Here is a 17,849-nt window from a genome sequence, read left to right on the forward strand (position 1 = left end):
TGTTATAGTTCTGTGTAATGAAAATGTGTGGTTACAACGAAGGTAATGGTCTTTAAGCATGTAAATGAGGATCCAGATTTGTCCCGTTCTCTAATCATGATGCGGCATGGCCACATCAGTCGAGGGAACTGCGACATGTTCCCCAGCCTTGCAGACTTTATCACTGATGCAGGCACGTCACACGATGTCTCATCTCTATTTCAGTCAGCGTCTGAGCACCTGTCAGCAATGAGAGAACCATTTGCGACTTACTTTAAAGAGGATTATCGCTCTTTTGCGTGGGTTTGAGATCCATTTGTGTGCACAGCAAATGAGCTGTCAATTGATATGCAGGAACAGCTTATTGAGCTGAAGAGTGACAGTAGGCTGAAGGAACTCTTCACTTCCTGCCCTCTTTCGTCATTCTGGGAGGCATTGATGGAGGAATACCCTCAACTCTGTAACGTCGCCTTGAAGATTCTCCTCCCTTTCGCGTCGATATATTTGTGTGAAGCAGGATTCTCAAAAATGACTGCACTCAAAACGAAATACGCAATCGGGCACAAATCGAGGATGATTTGAGGCTATGTTTATCAGACATTAATGATAATAGGCCTACTGATGATGATAATAATAATACCAACAATAAAGCATGTAACCTCATAATTATATAGCAATAGCCTAGTAATGATAATAGGCCTACTACTACTCATAATAACAATAATAATGCCTGCAAGCTCACATTAGAAGTCTGGTGCTAGTGCCAATTATAACAATAGCCTAGTAATGATAATAGGCCTACCTACCGCTACTGATGATAATAATAATAATGTGTGGGCCTAAAAATAATAGCCTAGGGGGCTGTTTATCTATCTATCTATCTATCTATCTATCTGTGCAAGGTGGTGTAGTAGGGGTGGCGCCGGGAAGGGGGGCCCCAATTGCCATGAACCAGCTTTGGGGGGGCCCAACTTGCAAAAGGTTGAGAACCCCTGGATTAAAGTATTGAGTCCCTAGGTTTAGATAAGAAAAGGAATGTCGGTTGTGCAGTGGTAAAGGAAGTATGAGGTGCTGAGGTAAACATAAATCTTTAGCAAGGATGGGGATAGGTGCAGAACAATGGGTCTTAGGACGGGATAAAGGAAGATACACAACAGGTGCTACGATGGATAAGGAACATAGGTTGTTTTTATGGTACGACCATGCAGATTCTTATTTCCACCCATTTCCACCCAAGTTTTGATAGTACTTCCAAATGCTTAAGAGTCTCCTCAGATTATTATTCTGTAAGCTTTTGACGTGTCTCTCTATTTGTAAATAAACAAGATAATTTTGTCTCTGTACTTACTCCTTTAAGAGTGTCTATTGATGGAAATACTATCACAATGAGCTTGAACAAAACATGCTGTTTACAGATGTTTGACAATTTTAAGTGATTGATATTCAGCATTTGAATTTTCTGCTTCACACAATATTGAGTGAGGCAAAAGACCACGCTTAAGTATGTAGGTTTCAATCACTTTAGCTCATTTACAAAAATCCAGAAAATCACATTGTATGATTTTTCAATAATTAATTTGCATTTTATTGCATGACATGAGTATTTGATCACCTACCAACCAGTAAGAATTCCGGCTCTCACAGACCTGTTAGTTTTTCTTTAAGAAGACCTAATGTTCTCCACTCATTATCTGTATTAACTGCACCTGTTTGAACTTGTTACCTGTATAAAAGACACCTGTCCACACACTCAATCAAACAGACTCCAACCTCTCCACAATGGCCAAGACCAGAGAGCTGTGCAAGGACATCAGGGATACAGTTGTAGACCTGCACAAGGCTGGGATGGGCTACAGGACAATAGGCAAGCAGCTTGGAGAGAAGGCAACCACTGTTGGCACAATTATTAGAAAATGGAAGAAGTTCAAGATGACGGTCAGTCTCCCTCGGTCTGGGGCTCCATGCAAGATCTCACCACATGAGGAAGGTGAGGGATCAGCCCAGAACTACACAGCAGGACCTGGGGCCTCATGTACAAAGACTTGCGTTGAATTCATACTAAAACATTGCGTACGGACAAAGCCATAAATGTGCGTACGCACCAAAAAAATCTGATGTATGAATCTCTGCGTACGCAGCATTCCACATACATTCTCTTTGTACATCCCAATCAACGCGAAATTGAGCGCACATGCACGAGCACCACACCACACCCTGTCTCCTCCCTCAATTAAATCAATTTAAATATGGTAATTAGTCTAATTTGGCAAAATAAACCTGCAAGAACATGGCTAAAGCAAGCAAGAAACGAAATTTCACTGAAAACGAATTAGAGGTGCTACTATCAGAGGTTGAAACAAGAAAAAATATTTTATTTGGAAATCTGTCCTCTGGAATTAATAACAAAAGAAAGAAAAAAGTTTGTCTGATGCCGTCAACGCGGTGGGATCTGAGAGTCGCACCGTAAATGAACTGAAGAAGAAATGGTCAGACATAAAGGTGGAAGTTAAGCGGAGAACTGCTGCGCACCGACAAAGTGTGGGCAGAACAGGCGGTGGTACAGGGACCGATGAACTTGCACCCTTTGATCAGAGAGTTGCCTCTATTGTAGGAGACACGTTAATCTCTGGAATCGTATCCGCTGATGTAGGAGACTCGGATATACTACAGGACTGCCAGCAAGGTGATTCAGATTTATTTCCTTAACTTATATAGCCAGCCACCGTTTAATTTCAAAATGCATGCAATATAGCAAAAAGTACACCAGAGATTTTACGTATCCACTGCTTTTATTGCAAATGCGTGTACCCATTAATAAGGAACAGACTCAAATTACTGTTAAGATGTGCCTGTGTTTATTTGGACTTAGGAACCGCAGGAACGTCCACTGGCACGCACTCAGAGTCCGCACCACCTGAGCAGCCAGAGCCCATTCAGACCAGCGTCTTCCGTGTCTCTAATGTTCCCCCAGTGCTGAAGCCCGTCCATCTGGCTGTGTCTTGACGCATGCTGTTCTGGTGTCACAACAGCAAATTGTTAGGGCCATTGAAGAAATGAACAGTCACTTTAAAAATGTCACTGACGCACTCACAGAAATAAGCCATTCATTAAAAGAATTGGTCAAAAAATGAACTATCATTTATATTGTCGCAATTACACGTTGACGGGCCTGAATGGCTTGTTGATTGTGCTGCACATATACTGGTCCTGGGTCAGGGTCATCTGGCGGTGCCCCCACCTCACCAAGGGGTATGCCATTCCTGTGCGCGACATTGTGCAGCACACCGCAGGCCAGTATGATGCGGCAAACCTTGTCAGGGCGGTATAACAGCATCCCCCCGGTCCTGTCAAGGCAGTTTGTGGGTTGGTGAGGGGGGTTAACAGCCACGTCTTTAGTGGATAACCACTGTCTCCTGATGGGCAGTAATAATAATTACAGACACAAACATTTTACTTTTAGATAGAACCATACATTTAAATGCATAACTTACCAAGTAGCCACCCATCGCGCACCCTGCCAGCTTGGAGTCTCATCCCAACCATGCTGTTTGTAAGGATATATGAATCATGGGTTGATCCAGGCCACCTTGCCACAATATTTGTTAGGCGCATTTGTGCATCACATTTAATCTCCACATTTATTGAATGGAAATGTTTCCGATTCACATATGCAAATCGATATGGGGAAAAAAACAATTCTCATCTTCCCAAGAGCTACCAATTTATGTCGATCGCTCCGATTACATTAGGAAAACCGGCTATCGCTGCAAATTGCGCTTTGATGTTTGGCTGGTCACCTGCATCGTATGGGAACGTTATATACTTGGTAGACAAGCGGATGATGCCGTCCCATACAGGTGGCATTGCATGGCTCAAACACGACTGGCTTATTCCTGAGCGGTCTGCCAGTTCTCTTTGGAAAGAACCGGTTGCTAGGAAACCAAGTGTAGTAAGCACCTGTAAAGGAACGGGTAATGCGTGGCTCCTCACTGTCTCTCTTTCCAAATTCGGACCCAACTCAGCGCAGAGCTCCAAGAGTATAGCCCTTGGAAATCTGAAACGGCTGATAAGCCAGTCATCATCGTGGGCCAGAAAATCACTGTGGTCCCTAAAAACTCGTTCTCTCCGGATTTGTCCATTGAAAATGTCTTCTAATAAAGCCAAAGCTGCCATTGCTAGACGGGTTGTATCAATTTTCACATCCTTTATATATGTTCTTACTCAATTGCATAATTAATAGAATATTCTAATGAGACTCGTGTGACAATAATATGGCAAATCATTTATCAATTACAAATTATAAGCAATATCTGGCAGGTGCGATAGAACAGTTCGTAGTGTAATGTTTGCCACTTCACTTTATTGCCTCTATGAGTCGCCAACGGACAAACATCACAAAAATGTACGTACGCCAGGCCTGAAGTTTACGTGGAAGAACGCACATTCTTACGTTAATTTCACTGTTAGTACATCTGACCGTGAACGTGAAAGCTGGCGTACGCCGTGTTTTCGTGCGTACGCAAGATTGATACATGAGGCCCCTGGTCAATGACCTGAAGAGAGCTGGGACCAAAGTCTCAAAGAAAACCTTCAGTAACACACTGTGCCGTCATGGATTAAAATCCTGCAGCCCACGCAAGGTCCCCCTGCTCAAACCAGCGCATGTCCAGGCCCGTCTGAAGTTTTCCAATGACCATCTGGATGATCCAGAGGAGGAATGGGAGAAGGTCACAAAAATAGAGCTTTTTGGTCTAAACTACACTCGCCGTGTTTGGAGGAAGAAGAAGAATGAGTACAACCCCAAAGGGGACAGGACGACTGCACCGTATTGAGGGGAGGATGGATGGGGCCATGTATCGCGAGATCTTGGCCAACAACCTCCTTCCCTCAGTAAGAGCATTGAAGATGGGTCGTGGCTGGGTCTTCCAGCATGACAACAACCCGAAACACACAGCCAGGCCAACTAAGGAGTGGCTTCGTAAGAAGCATCTCAAAGTCCTGGAGTGGCCTAGCCAGTCTGCAGACCTGAACCCAATAGAAAATCTTTGGAGGGAGATCTGAAAGTCTGTTTTGCCCAGCGACAGCCTGAAACCTGAAGGATCTGGAGAAGGTCTGTATGGAGGAGGGAGCCAAAATCCCTGCTGCAGTGTGTGCAAACCTGGTCAAGAACTTCAGGAAACGTATGATCTCTGTAATGGCAAACAAAGATTTCTGTACCAAATATTAAGTTCTGCTTTTCTGATGTATTATGCTTACCATTATCATTATTGAGGAGTACCGAAGTAAAACTTTTCCAATATTGGGCAGAACAGTTAGCAAAACTCCCTCCACTCTACTCACATACCCTGGCCTGTAGGAAATGTTTTACATTGGCGTAAATGTATATCTTTTACTATAGTACACATGTATTGGTGCAACATACAGTCGTCTTTTTTCTAAATGCATTTGTTTTTTCCCTATACATTTTTTAACACCAATAAAACTGTCAAAATCATAATTTGGCTAATATTTTTTACTACATTATATCCCTAATCTTTTTTCCCACATTTGAAATAAGTCTTAATGTTTAAAAAAAAGTAAATACAAAAACAGATAATATGAACAATATTTTACTGTGTTTTACACTGGGCAAAGTAAATCTTTGATTGCTGTTAATCAGTTAAATTGTTACAAATGTGACTTTTTGTTATACTTTTTTTTTTATCTAAAAACAACAAAAATATCTAACTAATTGTAAAAAAGAAAAAAGAAAAAGATTTGGGGGTATTTTTAAGGGCTTGTATTAGTTCGTTTTTTGACTGTATGTACTATAAGCTCACTTTTTTTTTTCTGACTAAGTCAAACGCCATTACATTTGTCCTTTTCTGTCAATGCGAGGCAACATAAAGTGACATTGAAGTTACTCCATTTTTGGAAGGTCTCATAACAATGAATAGCCAATCCGTTTCACAGAAACTAGAGAGCCATTCTTTGTTGGCCAGTCACAGACAATGTTTGTAAAATGTTATTATTATTTAGTGTTTGGGTTAGTGGACTTGAGTTAACTGATGTTAAATGTAATGGAAGTTAATTAGTCCGATAATGATTTTCACAGTTAAATTAAACATTAAATAATTTACTAAAATGTTAACTTCGTTAATTAATGACTAATGGATTAATAGTTCGGTGCCCAGCTCTGGTTTTACATTAGTATTTTACAGTACTTTGGTCAGTCTAGTGACCTGTCTGCTGCTAGTGTCTGTTTGGACCAGTGAGGTGTTGATGTTGATGGAAAGCAGAACTGAGGTGTAATGTTTGCTTATGACCTTCTAATGAGGTAATGTGTGTAGTTTACTAACGCCAATATTTTTTGGCCTATGTGAGTAGATCATATGCTGCAACTCACATAGGGAGAAATACATAAATTGGTAGCTCTTGGGAAGATGAGAATTGTTTTTTTCCCCATAGAGCCAGTGTTTTGTAGGTATATGAAATCACATGTTATTTTAAACTAATCTCAATGCATTGACTTTCCCTTATTTACAATCTGACGGGCTACATCATATACACTACTTTTCATAAGTTTGAGTTCACTTAGAACTTTCCTTGATTTTGAAAGATAACAAGAAATTGATCAGAAATACAGTGTAGACATTATTAATGTGTGAGGTGACATTCCACGTCCCTAGAGCTAGTTTCCGTGTCCAGGGATCGGGTTGTCTAGGCCCCCGCCTTCGACTGCCGCCCGATCCTCTCTGCACCGGCCCCTTATGGTCCCTCCTGTGGGTGGTGAGCCCACGGGAGGGCAGCGCCATGTCGCTCGTTCGGGCTGGGCCCGGCCGGGCCCCATGGGGAAACGAACGAGCCCCAACCCCGGGCCTGGCTCCAGGGTGGGGCCCCGGCTGCGCCATGCTGGGCGACGTCATGGCGTTATGGACCTTCTGTGCTAGTCACAGTTTGTCCATAACGAACACCATGTTCAAGCATAATGGTGTCCATCAGTGCACGTGGCACCAGGACACCCTAGGCCGTAGGTCGATGATCGACTTCGTTGTCGTTTCATCTGACCTGCGGCCACATGTCTTGGACACTCGGGTGAAGAGAGGGGCGGAGCTGTCAACTGATCACCACCTGGTTGTGAGTTGGATCCGATGGCGGGGGAGGAAGCTGGACAGACTCGGCTGTGGCCGTAATGTCTCCGGTGCCTGTCGAGGCGGCAATCCCGAACCCGGTGGTGGACACCGGAAGTAAGGGATGCTGTCAAGCTGAAGAAGGAGTCCTATCAGGCCTGGTTGGCTTGTGGGACTCCTGAGGCAGCTGACGGGTACCGACAGGCCAAGTGGACTGCAGCCCGGGTGGTTGTGGAGGCAAAAACTCGGGCCTGGGAGGAGTTCGGTGAGGCCATGGAGAAGGACTATCGGCTGGCCTCGAAGAGATTTTGGCAAACCATCCGGCGCCTCAGGAGAGGGAAACAGTGCCCTACCAACGCTGTTTACAGTAGAGGTGGGCAGCTGTTGACCTCAACTGGGGATGTCGTCGGGCGGTGGAAGGAGTACTTCGAGGATCTCCTCAAGTCTTCCATTGAGGAAGCAGAGGATGAGGGCTCAGAGGTGGACTCGTCCATCACCCGGGCTGAAGTCACCGAGGTGGTTAAGAAACTCCTTGGTGGCAAGGCACCGGGAGTGGATGAGATCCGCCCTGAGTACCTCAAGTCTCTGGATGTTGTGGGGCTGTCTTGGCTGACACGCCTGTGCAACATCGCGTGGCAGTCGGGGACAGTGCCTCTGGGATGGCAGACCGGGGTGGTGGTCCCTCTTTTTAAGAAGGGGGACCGGAGGGTGTGTTCCAACTATAGGGGGATCACACTTCTCAGCCTCCCCGGGAAAGTCTATGCCAGGCTTCTGGAGAGGAGAATACGGCCGATAGTAGAACGTCGGATTCAGGAGGAACAGTGTGGTTTTCGTCCAGGCCGTGGAACACTGGACCAGCTCTATACCCTCTACAGGGTGATGGAGGGTTCATGGGAGTTTGCCCAACCAGTCCACATGTGTTTTGTGGATTTGGAGAAGGCATTCGACTGTGTCCCTCGGGCATCCTGTGGAGAGTGCTTCGGGAACATGGGGTCCTGGGTCCTTTGCTAAGGGCTGTCAGGTCCCTGTACGACCGAAGCAGGAGCTTGGTCCGCATTGCCGGCAGTAAGTCAGACTTGTTCCCTGTGCATGTTGGACTCCGGCAGGGCTGCCCTTTGTCACCGGTTCTGTTCGTAATTTTTATGGACAGAATTTCTAGGCGCAGCCAGGGGCCGGAGGGTGTCAGGTTTTGGGACCACACGATTTCCTCTCTGCTCTTTGCGGTTGATGTTGTCGTGTTGGCCCCTTCAAGCCAGGACCTTCAGCATGCACTTGGACGGTTTGCAGCCGAGTGTGAAGCGGTGGGGATGAAAATCAGTACCTCCAAATCCGAGGCCATGGTCCTCAGTCGGAAAAGGGTGGCTTGCCCACTTCAGGTTGGTGGAGAGTGCCTGCCTCAAGTGGAGGAGTTTAAGTATCTAGGGGTCCTGTTCACGAGTGAGGGAAGGATGGAACGGGAGATTGACAGACGGATCGGTGCAGCTTCTGCAGTAATGCGGTCGATGTATCGGTCTGTCGTGGTGAAGAAAGAGCTGAGCCGCAAGGCGAAGCTCTCGATTTACCAGTCAACCTACGTTCCTACTCTCACCTATGGTCATGAGCTTTGGGTGGCTGGGCGATCCCTTAGAGATAGGGTGAGAAGCTCGGTCACCCAGGAGGAGCTCAGAGTAGAGCCGCTGCTCCTCCACATCGAGAGGGGTCAGCTGAGGTGGCTTGGGCATCTGTTTCGGATGCCTCCGGAACGCCTTCCTGGGAAGGTGTTTCCGGTCCCGTCCCACCGGGAGGAGACCCCGGGGAAGACCTAGGACACGCTGGAGGGACTATGTCTCCCGGCTGGCCTGGGAACGCCTCTGTGTCCCCCCGGAAGAGTTGGAGGAAGTGTCTGGGGAGAGGGAAGTCTGGGCATCCCTGCTTAGACTGCTGCCCCCGCGACCCGGCCCCGGATAAGCGGAAGATGATGGTATGGTATGGTACATTGTTAATGTTGTAAATTACTATTGTAGCTGGAAACGGCTGATTTTCAATGGAATACATAGGCGGTCACCAGACTCAACGTGAACAGTGAAGAGGCGTCTCTGGGATGAGTTCTTCCTCTGTCCAGTGTCTGTCTTCTTTTGCCCAAAAGAAACAAATAATGTTTTTATTTTCTTTTATTGGCCAGTCTGAAATATGGCTTTTCTTTGCAACTCTGCCTAGAAGGCAGGCATCCCGCCTCTTCACTGTTGATGTTGAGACTGGTGTTTTTCAGGTACTATTTAATGAAGCTGCCATTCGAGGACCTGTGATGTATATATGCAATCAATGGTTGAGAACCTGTGAAATATATGCTGATAGTGTATCTAAATTTGTACACTTGAGTCTGTAATGTGTCACTCTGTTTATTCTACCATCAAGGTCACTATGTTGTTGGGTGTAGTTTGGGTTTAATTTGTGGGCCCCTTTGCCCTAGCGTTTGTTTGTTTGTGTGTGTGTGTGTGGGGTGTGTGTGTGTGTGGGGGGGGGGGGGGGGTGGGTCACAGAGAAGTGATAAGTGTATTGATATACTTTTTATTATATAATGAAATATATGATTGAATATTGACAGGTATGTACCATTGCGCAAGACGTCAGAGTTTCTGGAAATTTCTGGAAGCAGCAATCCATGACAATCATAAGGAAATTACTAATTTTAAATATGTGGAGCCATTTAGCAAGATGCATCTCACGTGCATTTGTAAACAGTTAATACTGGTGGAAAGTTCTGCCTAACTATTTGGCACGCACTGAAATGTTATTGCTATTTTTGTAATTGAAATTTTACTGCAGATTAATGGATGATAATGGATCCATTGTTAAGATAACCCTTAACAAAGTCATTATAACACCACTAATAATCCTTTACAAATGTTATTTTATTATAAGGTGTTACTGAGACCCATAGAGAGTGAAGTTGTGAGATGAGAGTGTAGCATGTGCGTAAAAGGAGAGGCAAAAAGGAAAATAAGAAAATGACAACAACATAAGAAGGATGTTACTATACTTTATCTAAAAAATGCAAACAAACACTGACAGGAACAATAACCCGTGAGGTGTGGTAAACAGGGAACTTAAATAGCCACATAATAACAGGTGAGGTGCAGGTGTGTCAATTGGGGTGCGCTGCTGTCATCATCTCCGACTGGCAATTAATACCCTGTGGAGGTGGAGTGGCAGAGAAGGTGCACTGCACCACGCGGACCAACTGTCCCAGAAATCCTATCCAGAAACCTTTTCATCTAGATCATATTCAGAAAATAAGCCAGTCAACTGGGTTGGACTTCCACTTCATCGCTACTGTTCTATTATTGCTTGGAAAAAATGAACATGAGTGGGATGGATGTGGCTTGATGTCAATGATCATGATCTACACAGCACCATTTTACAGTAGTTACACTTCCAACACCGCCAAAATACCAACTATGTGGGAGTCCAAATGTTGAGCTAATTGAATCGTGGTCTATAGAGTAATTTTGCTAGGATTGGATGCTGTTGTGTATGCATGTCACCTACAACATGGTCAATGAAACATATGTTTGTAATATGCAGTGTACATGTTATTTCTTTAGATCTGCCCTCATTACTTGTAGAGACGGCTGAATGTGACTCTGTTATGACCATGCATAAGTTATCAGCATTCACCCTTGCGATTAAGATGCTCACTCCCATTCTGCTAATACATTTTATGCGTTAAAGCGAACAATATATTAGATTCACCCTAAATAATGACATTTCAGTGGTAGCAAATTAAATGGGCCAATTTTCAAACTCATTACAAAGTAATTTCCAAAGATAACAATATATGTGAAATGAAATTCATGAGATTTGGTATTATTTGAAAAAATTACCCTGTGGCAAAGTTGTATATAAAAACACAACAGCAGCCCATGCATCCCAATGACAGATTGTCAAGTGTATCAGGTCCTTAAAAAGATTCAAAGGAGTCAAGGATTCAAAAGATTGAACTAGAATGCATTAACCCATGTGCATGTGTCTGTGTGTACCTTAACGTGCATGATCTGTCCACACACATGTGTTGGAAAGCTAACATGATAATCAGAGAAGCGCCATATGACTCGGCCCAGATTGATTAGGTTAATGAGAAGGTGTATCTCCATCCATGGTGTAAGTGCAGAAGTACCCAGATTGATGTTTCACCTTCACAATCCAAAGGTAAGCATAGGAATGGCAATTACTGTAGGTAATATCAATGATTGCAGATTGATAATTGAAATATGTTGAAAAAAAAGAATATTAAAATCTGTTGTGCAACATTTTGGTCCCTTTATTTTAAGTAACCACATTTTCAAACAACTAAAACAACCATGGCAATGTCTTCACCAGATCTAAATATTACTTTGCTAGACAAATAAAAAAAATGTATACAAATTCAATAAAAACTGAAATAAAATGAAAGAAACAAAATATAATACAGACAGCAGGTATGAGAATAAAGCCTGTCGAATAAATGGAAAACAACTGGCATTCACATCGTCCTCTCTTCCACTCAAAATCCAAAACTATTTGTCTATGTGTTTCCAGTCAACAAAGGGCTGCATGTTAATTCTACAAACATGCAGTGCATTGACACAAGACTTCTTCAATACCTCTTACTGCAAGTCAGTTTCCATGTTGAGCAAAACATTCTACTGACAAAGCCCTGTACAGTGATGTATCCAAAACTGTTTAACATACAGAAAACACAGTCGAAAACACTGCTAACGTGCAACATTCAGGCCGTGATTCAATCAAAAACCTCTCTGTGGAGCGCTTGAAATTTACAGTTAATTTCCAAACAAATTCAATTCCTGCAAATTGGGTAGCATTGCTTTTAAAAACAGCTTTGTAGACTAGAGGAATCAGTTGGAATACCGGCCTTGGTTAAGAGTTCAGTTTGCAATCTCAGATGGATTCTGTATCTGTCTGAAGTAAGAACGAAGATGATCTGACGTTCTCCAAACGGTATACATATGAGGTGTAATGAAAGTCACAGAAGAGAAAAGGATAAAATTGAAAAAAAATGTTCTTCTTACCAAATCCTCAAATTGGGAAACTGTAGGGCAGGGCCTGCTGCAGTGTTTGAAGCTTTAAGGTGTCCATTACTAGAACGTTTTCCTGCTATATACTTTGGCCCACACCTTGGTCCCCAATTGGTTTAGAATCTTTTGGGTTTTTAAAGAAGTGAATATGGCACAATCGCAAAAATTACACAGCAGGAATAAAAAATGTGGTTGATGTAAAGCAGTGCAAAATACGGTGCCAAATGACAAAACACATGAATGTCAAAGACATTTGATGAATACTGTTGAGGCATAACTATGACAGCATAGCGTTGAATAGCTCTTCTCTTATTTCAAATGTAAACCAGAATGGGTCTTGGAATGCATGATTGTCTACAAGAGCCATAGGACAACAGAATAATGAGAGCATGCCACGATACCAAAAGAAGCCGACATTGAAAAAATAAGAAAAGCAACATCACATTGCGAATGTGAGAAAACTAGTGTGTGCACATGGATGTAAAGCTGCAGGAACCACAAAATCAAAAGAATTAGAAAAAAATATCTGCCATTTTGTGTTTGATAAAACAGAGGGTAAATATGTATATAATACAGTTGTTATTAATGTTCATTAAAAAGAGGTGCAAAGCCAGAGAGTTTCAATCTTCCCAACTTGCTTTTATCTGTACGTTGGTTTCAGTTCTGCTGTTTGGTCTGATTATTTTTCTTTTATTAGAATATTTTTTTGGGATCCCCATTAGCTGAAGACATGACGTCAGCTTATCTTCCTGGTTGTATTTTTACATTGAGGGAATAACATTCAAGGCTTATATCTAAAAAGGAAATGACTGTTCAAGATCACATCACAGTCCAAGATGGACATTGAAAAAGGAAAGTGTTTTTTTTAAGTTTTCATTTCATTTTTTTCTTTATACAAGCAAAAGGGGTCCCAGTCTTGCAGAAGCGCACACATAACCCATTGTGGAGGGCATTTTTTTGTTCTGTACAGAGTTTCATGTGTTTGTGTGCTTAACACACACACTTCCTCTGCCTCGTAAGGGTCGGTGTCTCTGCAGTGTCAGCGCTGTGTCCTGCTGACGCGACAGGCAGCATCATTGTTTCAGAATACGCTGAGGGCTTCCAGGGCAACCTCATAGCAGAACTTATACTGTTCCTGGAAAAGAGGAGTCATTGGCATCATTGTTAAGCTAATACAGAGTGTATATCTTGATGCATCCAAAAACATTCTCAGCCTTCTCTATCATGAAAATCACTTCAAAAATCCACTTTGACAACAGCACTCTGAGACATGTTAACAATATAACAGTGTATGAACAGTAAGAAAATCAAAACTTATCGAAATTTCATAAAAATTCCACAGTGGCACTAACTAAATTGCCACTTGCCCCAATCTCTGCTTTACTTAACAGCTAAACCCATCCGGAGATGTTTCTGTGAAACTGAGCATATCCTTTCTGAAATTATCAGTATGCAAGAAATGTGTGTTGAGACATCTGCTAATCAACACCTGCATAGCAAGTCATCCGCCTGAGGATGTGTGTGTGTACTTGAGTGTGGTCTGAAAATTCTCCAATCCAGTCACTACTGTGGGTGTGTGTTTGTCAAACTGTGTGGCCTGAAACCCAATACAGTCAACTGTGTATCTGTGTATTACACAAAAACAGCCTCATACCTACCCTAGAGTATCATATTGATGTTGTGGTCACCAAAACTTACCATAGTCTCCACCATGTTGGATTTGTTGTTCCTCAGCGTCTTGACGGTGTGGAAAACATCCACGATGTTCTGCTGCTGGATCATCTCGCTAATACTGCAGATGGCACAGAAGGTACCGCTTCGTCCGCCACCCGTCCTGTTTGACAGAAGCAGAGAGCTGTTAAAAAATCTGTAATGATTTAGAAAAGGGGATGAATGGGGATAAAGACTTGAAGTTAAAGTTAAAGATGGTAAAATGAGAAAGGCTCAGAGAGAGAGAGAGAGGTATAAAGCAAGGGGAAAGTGGATAGAAAGGATTGAGCACAGGATTCTAAGAGAGAGGGGCGGCCGGTGACCTGTTAGTTAGAATGTTGGTGTCAGCGGTTGGAATCCTCTAGTCAAAAAGGTGAAATAATTGCTGTGTGTCACGTCCTGGCTATGGCCCTAGCCATATCTGCGCTGGGCTGGGGGCATAGTCAGGACAGGGCAGGACAGGAGGTGGCACCTCTAGCCACCTCCGATCCTTTTGGTCTCCCCAATTGGGGACCCTATTTATGTTCCCTGTTTAGCCACAACTGTGTGGTTCATTTTGGTGTTGTCCCTGTATAGGATAGCCCACATCACTGGTTGCTGCTTTTGTTTTGTTTTATTTTGTTTTGTCTTGTCTTCTTTTTGAATTAAAACATGGATTATTTCCACTTCATCGACTCTGCGCCTGTGTCCTACCACAACCCCACGCGTGACACTGTGCTCTCGACTGTATTCAAAAAGTCCAGCCATTAGAAATGAAAATATTCTCTCGAACCGTTTGGTTTCATATGGAACCCTTCTGATGAATATCCTGTCTGATGCGGTGGGTGGGTCATTGGGAGAAGAGGAGGTGGGGTTGACCGCTCAACCAAAACTGAACTCAGCACAATCTCTGACACGTAGTATCAAATAGTCTGGAAAGACCTCATTGCAATCAAGACATTTATTTTTTATAAGCAGCTCTCTGGAGTTGCATTCATTATTTTCAAGGTAATATATGTGAAACCATTGCTAAATGAGTGAAGGTATCCTGATAATATTATCCTGATACTATTACGCTGATACTATACAATTGAATGACAGTGTGCACTCATTTTGCACTCATTTCCGGCTAGTGTCGACATCTCAGTTTTTTTCTGTGTTTATTGGTTGTAAGTTTATAGGATTTTATAAACCACAATACATTGTTTCTTACTGCTGACATGCATTGCATGTAGATTATTTGGAAATTCCCCTGTCAATATTCTATGCTGTTCATTGGTAGTTGCCCAATTCCACCAAATAATATTCTGGGAATTTTTATTAAATGTGTTAATTAAGGTAATTCTGATCTGAAAGGCAATCTAAAATTGTACAGGATGCTGGGTATTTAATTCTCTTTAAGACTATGATGAAAAAATATTATATATTTTATAACACTTATTGATTTCCCCTTTAAAGTATAGCTTTAATCCACTCAATCAATAGCTGCACTTAAAACGCACGAATGCCTCTGGCTGAAACAAGTCATAATTACCATTTCAATATCAAAACCAGCAAGACTTATTTCATTCATAGCCAGATCTTTTTTCTTTCATGTCATATCTGACATCTGAGATTATCTCTGTTCTGTCACTAAAGGCACTGCAGTGTTTCTATATACCTTAATATAGAATCATTTGGAAGAATACTGAGATTCCTGCTTTTAAAAGTTGTTTTCAGTCCCATGCAACATGAATAAAACTAATGACACTTGCCTAGCGTTGTGTCTTACTTTTCATTCCCTCTGGCGTGAATGTGAATTAACTGTGTGCAAAAACCAAAACCAAATATATAAAAGCACATACAGTTACAAGTAGTCTAGGCTAGTGTGTAGTGCTACATTTCAGAGGTGTAAGAAATCAATGGACCCCTGATTAAACTTTAATCACTGAGTTGTTACAAAAACATTTTTGTAACAGTACTACAGTACATTAGTACAGAGACAAGGACATGAACTGCAAACAACACTGAAATTGCGACCCTTTTATGAATAGTCCCCCCATTTCAGGGGTTCAAAAGTAATTGGACAAATTAAAATAATCTTAAATAAAGTTGTCACACTTAGTAAATCGTGGCAAATCCTTTGCATTTTATGAGTACCTAAAGTATGCCCATAGACATCAGCAGATGTTGTATTTCATTTCTGGCGAAGCCCTGTCTTATATCAGCTTGCCAGTGGTGATGTGGTAGGGGTAAAAATATTTGAGGTGTGCCCGTGAAAACAAGTGCAACATTGACCATTTCACTCATACTAGGATTCTGAAGTCAAACGAGCAGGTCTCAGTGGATGTATTGTTTGTAATACCTGTCCAACCAAAGGACTACTTGCCCTTGGATCTAGAGAGTTGTGTTATTTTGTCTCTAAGCTAACATTCCTTTCATTTGTTAGCCCATTCATTAAAAGTTTTGCTTGTAAAACTTATTTGAAACTTCCGGGGGCCCCATGTGGTAGGAGGTAGGGCCGAAAATTTGCTCTTACACAAACCAATTAAAACTAGCTCTTTAGAACAACATTACTGGCATAAAGTAAGTTAAACTCTCTGAAAGGTGACAAAAAAAAATATTAAAGAGAGATGGAGAAGAGGGTGAAGACTAGTAAGAGGGATAATGCAAGTACTAACGATGGGAACGACGTCGGGCAGGGGGCTTGTCGGCGGGGAACAGGACTTGTGATACTGGTGGAGTTGGCAGGCTAAGATGAGCACACATTAGCGGTTAATAACAACAAAAAGGCGCGAGCAAGACTAGAGACTAATATTAAGGAACTTGTGGATAGAACAGCCTCTTTAGAGCAACAAACAGTAAATATGGAAGAAAGGTTGGAAGTAACGGAGGATATGACAACGCAGCTGGAAAGAGCGGTAGTTTGTATGTTACACCAAGAGGCAAACTTATCAGCCAAGTGTGAAGACATGGAATCAATGTCAAGGCATGATAATATCCGGGTATAAGGTATCCCGGAGTGCTCTGAGAAAAATGACACTGTAGAATTTGTGACTGATTTTATTCATTCATCATTGCAAATTCCAGAAGACGTGGACATCTGCATTGAAAGAGCCCACTGCTCGGTTATCACCAAACCAAAAGAGAGTGCTGCCCCCCTGTGAGCTATCATTGTCCGCTTTCTAGACTATCGTGTGAAAGACCGTGTAATATAGCAAGCGTGGAAACAAAAGATCACTTAGAGAAAAACATAAAAGGCACAGTGCCCGTATCCTGCACAGCTAAAGGTGTTTCTGGACTCTGGAACCAGGACGTTCACTACACTAATGGAGGCTGCGCCCATGCTAAAGGACAAGGGCATATACACTGAGGAGGAGGAGACTGACCAGCTACAGAGGGTGATGTCGCAAGGCGGATGGACCACAGCGAGGGGACAGAGGGAGAAGAGGCAGCCACGCATTACAGAGGGACTTATGAGCCTTGATCCAGTGAACTCACCAACATAAACAGTATGGTAAGGACCAAAGAAAGGCTGTGAATATATAACCATATGAACAAGTGCAGGCCCTGAACCATGTTGGGATAATCAGAATATCTGCCTATCGTGATATTGGTCAGATAAGACCAAAATCGAGCTCTTTGGCAACAACTCAACTCGCCGTGTTTGGAGTAGGAGAAATACTTTTTCTGCTAAGGGGACAGGACAACTTCACTACATCAAAGGGATGATGGACGGGGCCATGCACCGTCAAATCTTGGGTGAGAACCTCCTTCCCTCAGCCAGGGCATTGAAAATGGGTCGTGGATGGATAATCCAGCATGACATTGACCCAAAACACACGGCCAAGGCAACAAAGGAGTGGCTGAAGAAGAAGCACATTAAGGTCCTGGAGTGGCCTAGCCGGTCTCCGGACCTTAATCCCATAGAAAATCTTTTGAGGGAGCTGAAGGTTTGAGCTGCCAAACGTCAGCCTCGAAAACCTTAATGTCTTGGAGATGATCTGCAATGAGGAGTGGGACAAAAGATTTCAATTGG

General features: G+C 42.9%; 1 protein-coding gene across 14 annotated transcripts in view; it reads right to left on the minus strand.

The window, feature by feature from the left end:
• Nucleotides 1-12,215: 12,215 nt before the first annotated feature.
• The window catches only part of ptprt (protein tyrosine phosphatase receptor type T), a 287,950-nt gene continuing 282,316 nt past the window's right edge, over nucleotides 12,216-17,849 (minus strand). For all 14 annotated transcript variants that reach the window (XM_034287365.1, XM_020055888.2, XM_034287364.1 and 11 more), the window contains 2 exons: nucleotides 13,841-13,976; nucleotides 12,216-13,277 (listed from right to left, as the gene is read on the minus strand). In XM_034287365.1, coding sequence (XP_034143256.1) covers nucleotides 13,224-13,277; nucleotides 13,841-13,976 — 190 coding nt within the window. In that variant the 3' untranslated portion in view covers nucleotides 12,216-13,223. The remainder of the gene's footprint in view (nucleotides 13,278-13,840; nucleotides 13,977-17,849) is intronic.

Source organism: Esox lucius, chromosome 17 (genome assembly GCF_011004845.1).
Source record: "Esox lucius isolate fEsoLuc1 chromosome 17, fEsoLuc1.pri, whole genome shotgun sequence".
Classification (NCBI taxonomy): domain Eukaryota; kingdom Metazoa; phylum Chordata; class Actinopteri; order Esociformes; family Esocidae; genus Esox; species Esox lucius.